Source organism: Rhinichthys klamathensis, unplaced genomic scaffold (genome assembly GCF_029890125.1).
Source record: "Rhinichthys klamathensis goyatoka isolate OS25496 unplaced genomic scaffold, OSU_Roscu_1.1 h1tg000387l_1, whole genome shotgun sequence".
In the NCBI taxonomy this organism is placed as follows: domain Eukaryota; kingdom Metazoa; phylum Chordata; class Actinopteri; order Cypriniformes; family Leuciscidae; genus Rhinichthys; species Rhinichthys klamathensis.
The window spans coordinates 849,127-861,166 of record NW_026606891.1 but is presented as its reverse complement, the minus strand read 5'-3'; the positions used below and the strand labels follow the sequence as shown (position 1 = coordinate 861,166).

General features: G+C 37.6%; 1 protein-coding gene across 1 annotated transcript; it reads right to left on the bottom strand.

Annotated features, from left to right (window-relative positions):
* Positions 1 to 195: 195 nt before the first annotated feature.
* g2e3 (G2/M-phase specific E3 ubiquitin protein ligase) lies at positions 196 to 9,927 on the bottom strand. The gene is made up of 14 exons (XM_056234034.1): positions 9,673 to 9,927; positions 9,433 to 9,530; positions 8,782 to 8,883; positions 8,571 to 8,695; positions 7,375 to 7,537; positions 7,182 to 7,288; positions 6,862 to 6,978; positions 6,627 to 6,751; positions 6,403 to 6,511; positions 3,096 to 3,397; positions 2,799 to 2,980; positions 2,502 to 2,674; positions 1,541 to 1,752; positions 196 to 695 (listed from the first exon to the last, which is right to left on the bottom strand). Exons 1-14 carry the CDS (start codon positions 9,731 to 9,733, stop codon positions 448 to 450), a joined length of 2,124 nt encoding a protein of 707 aa, XP_056090009.1. The 5' UTR covers positions 9,734 to 9,927; the 3' UTR covers positions 196 to 447.
* Positions 9,928 to 12,040: the final 2,113 nt, after the last annotated feature.

Below are 12,040 nucleotides of genomic sequence, written 5' to 3'. Positions count from 1 at the left end.
CATCATTTATTAGCTACACATTCAAATGCATGCACTTATAAGCCTACACAATATATTTTTTTTTAAATATAAAGGGCAGACAATCTTATCACTTCTAAGATTGTGTAGTAGAACATGTATTGATTTGTAGTTGAAGCCCCAATAGTGTTGAATGGCTCAAAGCAAAGCTGTCAAATTGTCTTCTCGGTTGTTTTTCTAACGTACTGCTACATAACTGTGAAGAGTTAGCAACACCTGGGTTTATCAGACTACTGATAAATAAAATGAGGAGCAACTATGATCAATTAATGCTATTGTGAGTTAGGTTGAAAAATACCATAATATATATAATACTTGTTAACCCCAATAAATAGACTTTAAGCATCATTGTAGATCATTAGGTAAATGCACACCATGAATCTACTGAAATATCCAGTTAGGAGATGATGTTTTTTTTCTTTTCTTTTTTTAAATGTCCTGCATAACTGAGAATTGACACACTGTGTAATCCAAATGTTTCTTGAAGAGCTCATAAGACGGTAGTATGGGCAGAATGAGATGATTGGCATCACAGTAGCTCTGAGGAAAGGCACATGAGGGGTCTGGTGAGCTCAAGAACGAAATAGACGGGGTGGGTTTGAATCCAATGGACGGAACCAAATCTGCAGCAGTGGCGAATGTTAGGATGTCCTCAAGTGATGCTGCACACCGACCCTCTGGAAAACGAGAAAAGGGTTAAGATCATGCAAATAACAGCTTGTTTTCTAACACATCTTAAAGTCCCCGTGAACCAGAAGAAGCAACAGATTTTACTTTAGTGCTATGGGGTATTTCCAAGTGAAACGGAATATTGAATAGAGGGCAGGGTTTTATTTTATTGCACCATCTCTCGCTCATAGCCACAGACTAATGGTTGGAGGGGATTGGTTAAGCGTTCCAAACTGACAGAATGCTATTCCAGACCGGAAGAAACTTTTCAGATTTTGATTAAAGATTACTATGACAAAAACAATGTTTTGTGTACGGTAGGGTTGGGCCGATATCATCATCCATCGTGATGGCTGACAGACATCACGATGTTTAGACGGCATCGGCCGTCTTTGGCTCAGCGCCAGCCATAGAGCGAAAGCACACAGTTTGAATCTGGCAGTTATGTCACGTCACTGTACATTCGCTCTTAGTGCTCAGCGGCTGCAGAGCGTGCTGAAATCGAAATTGCTCATGAGATATAGAGGAAAATGAGAATATTACGAAAATACCCCCCCCCCCCCTCCCCCCCCCCCTCCCGATGTCATCTTCCATCGCGATGTTTCACTGTAAACATCGTCTGATGCCAAATTGGTAGACATCGCCCAACCCTAGTGTACGGTATTATCTTGCAAGGATTAATTGTTCACCTTAAGACCAGTAATGTGTGCTTAAGTAAATGGGGTCAATTTTGATTTCATGAGGACTTGTCATATTCTATTATCATAGATTTTATGATATACCTATTATGATATACCTAAGAATCTAAATTCTATCAACATACAATACAATAACATTTTTCTAGCGAACATACCGTCACACTCTTGCAGAAACTGTTTCCAATAGTTTATTGTTGTGTTTTCTTTAGCTTGTTGCTCTTTTTCCTCTGAAAAGCGGGCAGTAAAGAGCTTCATGACAGATTCAGCAGTCAGCCTCTCCACAGGCCCACAGAAGACTGAATAGAAAGACTCTGCACACATCTGAACCTGCTCAAACAGTCCTAGGGTCCTCAAACCTTCACGAAATCTGGCAATATAAACAAGCAAATAAGTGAGCATTTACTTACAGTGTGGAAAAAAATAGGTATTGCAAAACATATACATGTATACACTACCATTTAAAAGCTTGGGGCTTGTACGCTTGAAAGAAGTCATTTATGCTCACCAAGGGTGCATTTATTTGATCAAAAATACAGTAAAACAGTAATATTGTGAAATATTCTTACCATTTCAAATAAGAGTTTTCTGTTTTACTAGATTTTAAAATGATCCTTCAGAAATCATTCTAATTATGTTGATTCGCTGCTCAAGAAACATTTCTTATTATCAATAATGAATACAGTTTTGCTGCTTATTTCCATGAAAACAGTGATACTAAAGCAATGCACTTGCAAAAAAAGAAAAAAAGCTTTGCTCTCCTCTAGCTTGTTTCCAAATCTAGCTTTCTAATAAATGTGGTATTGTAAACTGCAAATATTGCTGGCTCTATGACACATTATTTATACTCTATTTTAAGTCACTTTGGATAAAAGCGTCTGCTAAATTCATAGATGTAAATGTTTTTTTTGTTTGTTTTTTAGAATCCTAAAATGAATTGAAACTTCAAAAAGAACAGCATTTATAACAAATAGACATTTTTTGTACCATTTTAAATGTTTTTGCTACCACTTTTTCCAATACATTTAATGTATTCATACTAAATCAAATATGTATTTGTATAATTGTTTTATAAATGTTAAAATATATGTAATAACACAGGCAGTTTAGGGTACCAACCTCTGCAAAGGCAGCTGTAGTCTGATGATCAGGTAGAAATTTAGTACATCCTCCACCAACATGTCCTTCTCAGAGAGTTTGCTGATCTTTCGCCAGCAGCCTGCTGCTTCCAAGTATTGTGACGCTGACTGCATTGCATGTCTCAGCTCCTTCTTTGAGTTTGCTTCTGCAATCTAAAAGTGCATTCAGAGTTTAGCAGGTGTACAACAACCGTTCGGTTCATTGTAATCATGTGTCTCAATGCAACAGCAGTTTTAAAGCACAATGTAAGAACAATATAACAACAATATAACTCACCTGTCTGATTTTGTGTGCAAAAGCAGTGTCTCCGAGGTCTTGTAAAGTAGGCCTGTAGTTTGTGGGGTAATTGAACAGACTATGGTAGAGGGCTGGAGAGAAGAAGCCCATGGGAGGACCTCCGTGAATCAAAGAGAGGGCTAACAGACTGCCGACTTCAAAGTAGAGATCATCCCTCAGAGCTGTTCACACACACAACAAAGGGCACCTAAGTTGTCTGGCACTGTATTAGTCAGGAATGGTACATTTTCAAGAAAAGTAAATTAAAACGAGCTTGAATTAAAGAATCTGTTCTACCTTTTGAGTTCAGAGCCAGGTTTTTAACTCCATCAGGTCCCTCAAAGATTTCTGACATCTGCAGCTTCGAAACAAGACATCTGAGAAAGCGACGCTGATTCCTAATGTTGTTGTTCAGTTTGTCTTTGGAAAATTTCACAGAAAGTGTGCAGCAGGGATTAAAGTCACTTTGCCGCAGAACCTGCAGAGCTGCTTCCATCACCCCATCATCATTTCCCACTAGCACCTCTGTGGACTGCTGCAGTGATATCTGACAGGCCAGATCCATTAAGACCTCTGGAGAAGTGGCTGGCACACGCTGCCTAGAAAACAAGGAATTTTTCACATTTTCAGGAAAGGTGCTCAAAATAAAGCAAAAATTATGATTCAATGGATCAGCTTCAGTGTGTGTGTGTGTGTGTGTATGTATGTGTTGAAACAGATTCTGCTAGAGTGCTGCAACCCCACAGAATTAATGGTTGGGTTTAGGTGTTACAGGGTTCCCACTCTTTTTCAGGACATTTTCAATTTTACTATGACGGGAAAAAAAGGCAAGGATCACGCCCTAAAGTAATATATTGCTCTCTAAATCTTTAAAAGGCATAGTTTATTGCCATGACAACTAAAAAATCACTTTTTAATATGAGCTCTTAATCATACATTATGACTATGGAAGCTAGGGCTGTGCGATTTGGGGAAAATATCTAATTGCGATTTTTCTGACAGATATTGCAATAGCGATTTGATTTGCGATTAAATTTTGTAAAGTCAAGCTTCAGCTCAATATTCTCAATAGTCTGCAGCACACACTCTAATTAAAGTAGTACAACATGCCTTTAACTGTAGACCCCTCCACTACCTTGTAGTCTAGTAGATGCAGAGTGCCTTTTTATTAGTGTTAGTGTCATGCATTTTGTCAGCAATTTTTATTATTATTTAGTCTTAGTCCTGTGTCCAATGTACTTTTTACGTTTTTGGATCCCAAAACTCCGGATCTGTTTGTATCGAAACTCTGATAAGATACAAAGTTTTTACGTATACAGCCTCTGATACAGCTAAACGTGTCTTCGTGTGGACGAGCATTTACACTTAATGCACACATCTATTTTGGCATCAGCATTTTTTGTCCCATCCAATGTCAATCAATAAAATTTTGGATTCAATCCCACATTTAAATAAGTTAGTCATTCCCAAAACTTTGCAGTGTGTATATACACAGCAGCATGAAAAATAAAACTTTTTTCAAACTGCGAATGGGTTATAAACAGATAGCAAACAAAGAGCGTTGCTTTTTTAATCACTACAGCTGTCAATCACTTCAGCGCTAGCTCACAGAGTCCAGCACTGTTGTGAAAACTCCTGTTATAATCAATGAAGCTAGATACAATGCACAATTAATATCTTATTGACCTTATAATCACATCAAAATTATTAGTTAGCAAGATACTGAATTAGGTAGCTGCTTACCATTTAACATTCGCTGCATACATTTGAGCAGTTATTTAGCATTAGCTAACTGCTGCAAGTGGCAACACAAGACTAAACATCATCATTTAAAATACTACTCTCGCATGTCAAAACTAAGCATTCCAGAACATTGTACTTTCTGCAACTAACGGTAATTGTTTTTGGGCAGCGAAAAACTCTTTGTTCTCGCCTAAATAAAAAACGAATAACTTAACAAAAAATTATTTTCCAGGACAACAACAAGATTGTCCAGAACATTTTACACTTTCTCTAATTTTCCATGACTGGAAAGTTTGTCATCAATTATCCAGGTTTTCCAGGACGAGTGGAAACCCTTATGTTGATGGTGGTGAAGATGGTGGATTATAATTTATTATTGCTAAAATTATTATTATATATACACTCACCGGCCACTTTATTAGGTACCCCATGCTAGTAACGGGTTGGACCCCCTTTTGCCTTCAGAACTGCCTCAATTCTTCGTGGCATAGATTCAACAAGGTGCTGGAAGCATTCCTCAGGGAGTTTGGTCCATATTGACATGATGGCATCACACAGTTGCCGCAGATTTGTCGGCTGCACATCCATGATGCGAATCTCCCGTTCCACCACATCCCAAAGATGCTCTAATGGGTTGAGATCTGGTGACTGTGGAGGCCATTTTAGTACAGTGAACTCATTGTCATGTTCAAGAAACCAATTTGAAATGATTAGAGCTTTGTGACATGGTGGAAGTAGCCATCAGAGGATGGGTACATGGTGGCCATAAAGGGATGGACATAGTCAGAAACAATGCTCAGGTAGGCCGTGGCATTTAAACGATGCCCAATTGGCACTAAGGGGCCTAAAGTGTGCCAGGAAAACATCCCCCACACCATTACACCACCACCACCAGCCTGCACAGTGGTAACAAGGCATGATGGTTCCATGTTCTCATTCTGTTTACGCCAAATTCTGACTCTAACATCTGAATGTCTCAACAGAAATCGAGACTCATCAGACCAGGCAACATTTTTCCAGTCTTCAACTGTTCAATTTTGGTGAGCTCTTGCAAATTGTAGCCTCTTTTTCCTATTTGTAGTGGAGATGAGTGGTACCCGGTGGAGTCTTCTGCTGTTGTAGCCCATCCGCCTCAAGGTTGTGCGTGTTGTGGCTTCACAAATGCTTTGCTGCATACCTCGGTTGTAACGAGTGGTTATTTCAGTCACTGTTGCCCTTCTATCAGCTCGAACCAGTCTGGCCATTCTCCTCTGACCTCTGGCATCAACAAGGCATTTCCGCCCACAGAACTGCCGCTCACTGGATGTTTTTTCTTTTTCGGACCATTCTCTGTAAACCCTAGAGATGGTTGTGCGTGAAAATCCCAGTAGATTAGCAGTTTCTGAAATACTCAGACCAGCCCTTCTGGCACCAACAATCATGCCACGTTCAAAGTCACTCAAATCACCTTTCTTCCCCATACTGATGCTCGGTTTGAACTGCAGGAGATTGTCTTGACCATGTCTACACGCCTAAATGCACTGAGTTGCCGCCATGTGATTGGCTGCTTAGAAATTAAGTGTTAACGAGCAGTTGGACAGGTGTACCTAATAAAGTGGCCGGTGAGTGTATATATATTAAACAAAAAAAGATTAAAAGAAAAAGAGTAATAATACTTATATTTATATAGAGTTCTTCCAAAAGCTCAAGGTCACATTACAATCACTGTACAATGACAAACTGAGGATGAAATGAGCCTGAAATTATTTCTGTGATAATCAACAGCACACAACCTCTATGGTATAATGGTTCAGAAACATGAACTTATAACCAACCCAGAATATTTCCGACTCAACCCAGATTCTATTGATTAGGTAAGTACCTTTTAGTGATGAGCGAAGAGTGAAAGTCAGAGATGTTTTTAAACAGCCTCTTCCTCTCTTGCCTTATAGCCAGTGGTGATTCAACATGGTTTGGCAATTGCACAGACTCTGGCAAAAAACAAACAAACATATAATAAAAGGCAGTTTACAAAACGTGAAGTATGTAACTTTGGAATAATTCTACAAAATATGCAGATATTAAACAATAGTTTAGAGAGCTTACTGTTTTCCTCAACAGCAGCTTTACAGTCAGCACAAACCCAGTCGGTGTCGTAAAGCCTAAGGTTGGAGCACTTTCGATGAGTTCCCCTGGATCCACACAACTTACAACGAACAATTTCAAACAACCTGTGAAGTAAAGGCGTTTGTAATTTTAATGATAGTTAGAATCCTTTTCAAAAACAACCTGACAATTTATTTCATTATTTTAGAATGACTGAATAAAATGCTGAAATTACCCTGACTGTGAGCTGTGTTTACGACCTTTGTGACTAAGACACTTTACAGCATCACAGTGCTGGTACACTTGCAGCAACTCTCCATATGCATTTTCCTCTAGTTCCCATGATGCATCCCTGAAAAATATACAATATATAGTAATGGAAAATGAATAAATATTTATAACTTAAAAAACACACACACACACACACACACATGTGTATATATATATATATATATACACATGCATACTTCACTGCTGGCAGTCCAAGAATATATTTTTCACTCAAAAACTTAAAATCACTCAAATCAATATTAGAAGGAAATAAGTTTTATTTACCGCTCTGGTATATATATTCCCATTCTGAGCATTTCCTGCTGAAACTGGTCCTTGTTATTGCATAGTGTGCATTTGAAGAAAAACATGGCAGCACTGTGTGCATAATGCTGGAACATAATAGTTAAGAACCAGACTTAAATTTCTAATTCCAGATCTTAATCTTTTAATATGTTTGAATTTGTGGCCCAATTACCTGTACACAATCCCTGTGAAACCAGCTTCCATGGCACGCAGGACACTTGAGGACATTGTAGGAGAGGACAGATTCAATGGGCTCAAGACAGACGGAGCAGGAGAGGGGCAGACTAGGGCTGGAGACGCAGGACTGACTAGGTGCATGTTTTTTACAGAAAGACCTGCAAATAATTGCCATCATCAATACCAAAGATGAGAAGCCTGAAGAATTAAATTATTGGAAATTTAAAGGACATTACACTACCATTCAAAAGTTTGGGGTCATTAAGGTGAAATATTGAAAGAAATTAATTTTGTTTTAGTCGAGAAAAGTGACAGTAAAGACATGTATGTTATAAAAGATCACAGGTCCTACAAAAAAGAAATGTTACTTGATCACCAAATCAGCATATTTTAATGATTTCTGAAGGATCATGTGACACTGAAGACTGGAGTGATAGAGTGGTGCAGGGCTGACATATTTTCTTAGGCCAAAAGCCAAAAATGAGTTCAATGGATTTTTGGTTACATGCCTGAAATAAGGTCTGTGGTGAACAAGCTAAAGATATTTTCATGTTTTATTCTACGACATAAAATACATCAGTAATACCACCTTGTGATTTTTTTCAAGCTTTTACTTGTCTTGAAAAAGGTGGTTGCTAACAAATGGCTACATGGGACTACAGAGGTTGTAAGGGACATTAAACAGATAAACAAACACTCAATAGCCCGCTTTCACAGCCTTGTTGTGTTTATAATAGTTAAAAACTATTATAACTGGTACTTTAAGGGAAAATGCTCTTAAAGAGCTTTAGTGATGGTGACGGTGAAGTCATGCAACCGTGGTGCAGTTTGTTTATAGACTATGTTTAGCTTTTGAGCTATGGTATTTACGCTTCAAAAATGATCAAAGTTATGTTAATTTGCTTAGATTTTCACAATGAACAAAATGTAAGAATCATCAGCTTTTGTTAGTTACAGACCTTATTTTCTGCAATAATTCAAAAGCCATTGGAAAAATAGTATTGGGTTTTTCAAGGGAACCAGTGTGACGCTAACTTCCGAGTTGGCCAACAAAAATACACCATCCCTGCACCACTCTATGGCTGCTGTGCTGACCAAAAGAGCTGAGCAATTTATATATATTTTTTTTTTTAACCAAACTTTTGAACTTTTTTTTTAACTCAAATTTTGCATATCACAAGAGACACTTACGGAAACAAGCCAGTAAACTGGAAAATAAACTCCTGCTCTACTCCACAAGGCATGTGGATCATTTGCCGACAGCTTTTGATGGAACAGCCCACTGATGCACCAACCTTTTTGCAGTGCATGCACCTCTGCAAGTCAAACAGTGTCAGATACAGAATCAGATACATTTCTGCAGTGTTAAATGGAACACGTCAACAGTCAAATGTATATTTACCAGCCTCGAAGATCTGCGGATCTCCTTTTTTATGTCATCCACGAGAAAGCCATGGATATCTTCATCCTCCTCCCCTCTCTGACATATTCCACTAGACATCAGCTGTAAAATGATATAGAAGAATAATTGACTCACTTTTATGCATGAATTATGATTTTGGTGATGCCTTCTACAATTCCTCTACATAAAAATACAAAAAATAAAGCTGTTAACTAGATTTAGAAGTTAACAACTTTCCTGTTTGAAAACAGTCTGTAAATACAATAAGCAGGGTGTGATATTCTGCATTACCATAAGAGATTCGTGGCTGACAGGACATGTAGAAATAACCAAGTATATCTGTGTGATCATCTAGGGTAGATTTTTTTTTTTATCATTAAACTGGGGTACTGGCAGGAGTGAAATTTAGTAGATAGATAAAGACAGTTTTGTGGAAAATAAATAGATACTATTTAAGTCTAAATGGAAAAAAAGACTCCAAAATGAAATGTATTGCACAAATACACATCAACGTCTGTAAAAGGTAACAGACGTCGATGGCCATGGATGCAATAAGAGCTGTCAGTATCAGTATACACTTCACTCAGACAACTGTAAAATCCAAACACTAATGTTAACCTTAAATGTAATTTAGCGATTTCTCATTCTCACCAGACAGAAATAGTGGACAGTCAGGTTGTGCTGTTGAAGGGTGATCTTCTCCCCATATTTCTCTGGAATGTTGTCGCACCTCTTACAAAGACTACAAACTAAATGACAGACACTAAAATCAGTTGACGAGATTGTAAAGAAATGTTCTGGTATATTATGTAACTTATCATATTATTGTTATTATCATGACGAAGAAATTCGTTGCCACGTAACGTTAAACTTGGAAGAAAAGCAACTTACTGAGGTCTTTGTCGTCCTTAATCTGTTTTATTTCAGTAGTCTCCTCTTTCGTCGCTTTCATTATTGTGTATTAGGCAGCATTAAGTAAAACTTTACGAAATTTTAAAATGGCGATTTAAAGAGCTTTTTAATTAGCGTTCTGTTGCTACTGGCTTGGCTAGTTCAGTAACCGCCATTAGACCCACTTTTCACGACTTTCATCTAGTTTTTTCACTCCTTAAGATAAAAACACATACTCCTATGTAGTCGGGGTTTTAACACTGTAATTTGTGTGTGTGTAAAAGTGTAAATAGCATGATACAAATTCAAAATTCCCTCTGGCCGTGAAAATCCGCCTCTGCTTGCGTTTGGTTGGTTGAATTCAAATCAAAACTGCGATTTCCTGTGGGAGGGTCTCTGTGCGGAAACGGTGCGGTAGTCACGCACTACGTAACTTCCGTTTATACTACAAAATAAAAGTAAGCAAGGGAGAAGTTTTTTGTGTTTTTTTTAGAAGTTTGATTTTGTGGAAATATGGTTTATGAGGTACAAGTCCCACATTGACAGTAAGTGATAGTTCTACATTGTGTCGTTATGTTGGCTATTTCAGATCAATTATTTAAAACGTTCTGTATTGTGTAATATTTTTTAATAGTCATAGATCACAGTAACCACAAACTTTGGTAATATTTATAACAACATGATGCTCTGTTAACATGACTCAACATTAGCGCTGCCTTAAACTTTGCAGTCGCCATGACATTTTTTACTGTTTAATTTTTATTTAAAATGTAATATTTTATTAATTTTGTATTTATTAATTAATAATTTCACTATTTATTCCATTCGTTTTTCAGTATTATTTCTACAATTGTAACCCCCCTGTAAATGCAGTTAGTCTGCCTCTGTGCAGAATTAAATGCACCTATGTAAATTGCTGCTTCAGATGCAGCTTTTGTGCCAGTTTGCAAGGTTAAGTTAGAGACAACTCCATAAAGTGGCTTTACATTTTTTTGTTAATTTGGTGCAAAGCATATTTGTGTGCACTGATTGTCTTGTGCACTGATTGACCATTTTTTGCCATGCCATTTGAAATTTCCAGTATATGTTGTATGTAACCACTGCTTTTCACCTAGTGGTTGCTGTGGAAAACCACCTGATTTTGAAGTTGATACTTCATCAGTATCACTAACCAGTAGGTGGTAGTAGATCAAAACAGTTCAAAGTGCTGTCCGCTTGAGAACTAGCTCCCTTTTCTGAATCTAACACGGATCTGATCTCCTGAAGATCCATGTCGTATGGTGTTTGTCCAATATTTTGATACATCTACACCAGAACAAGGCATGGTTTTTTGAGAATCATCTTTTCAGTAAAATGTCAAATGGTTCAATATTAATTGTGCACATTTTCTAAAAGCGTACCCTTTATTCATAGACTATATGTTTATAATATTTAGAATATTTATGTGTAATTAACAATATATGTCAATATCTGTGCTTTTTATTTACTACCTACTTATTTCTGCAAAAAAACATTTTGTTGTATTTTTTACAATTATTTTTTAGACTTTTCTGAACTAATTTTGTATGGACTTTAAAGTATTGTGAAATATTACAGTTTACAGGGTAGATTTTGAGCAAATCTGACTACTAACTGGTGCTGTGTTATGTCAGGATGTCGTCTTGTGTATAATATGGAAAACTGCATTTGTTTTGTATGGTCAGCCTACTAACTAATTGGACTCTGTAATAAGAACTGATTAATACATCTGGTACAATACTGTTTTTAGAGATTTCTCCTACTCCAGCAAGTGCTCACACATATTTCCCCCCATTCAGTCACTGGATGCACCTGTAAACTAACCTGTGTTTCCCTGGCTGGCAGTCACAACTTCTTCATAGATTCACTGGAGTGGATTAAAACAAATAAGTGCTGGACTGCATGTCTGTTTTTCCTGCCTGAGCAGTGCTTCAGTCCTGCCAGGAGACCCAGATCAAGGTCTTGACTTGCTTATTGTTTGACAACACTTACAAGGGGGTCATTGAATGCTCTTTTGACTTGAGATATAAGATTACAGGCAATCCTTTTCCTCCCTTCACTAAATTCCAGAGGGAGACCAAACAACTCCCTCAATTTTCGACACAGTGCTTCCTCCCCCAGTGTCCAATGCTTCTCAGAGTTTGCATTATGCAAGCTAATTTAGCCAATTATGCACAGGTGTGATGCTAATTCTCCTCTCACATACCGAGCTCCCAACAGTAAAAATAGTATAATTATACAGCTGTCCCTGTGTTTTCCTTCCCAGTCACTGCAACAGCCTCTGTCTCACAAAAAAAAAAACAGCGTTTCAGTAAAGGCTATCTTGAAGATTCTGCCACGACTTTCTCCC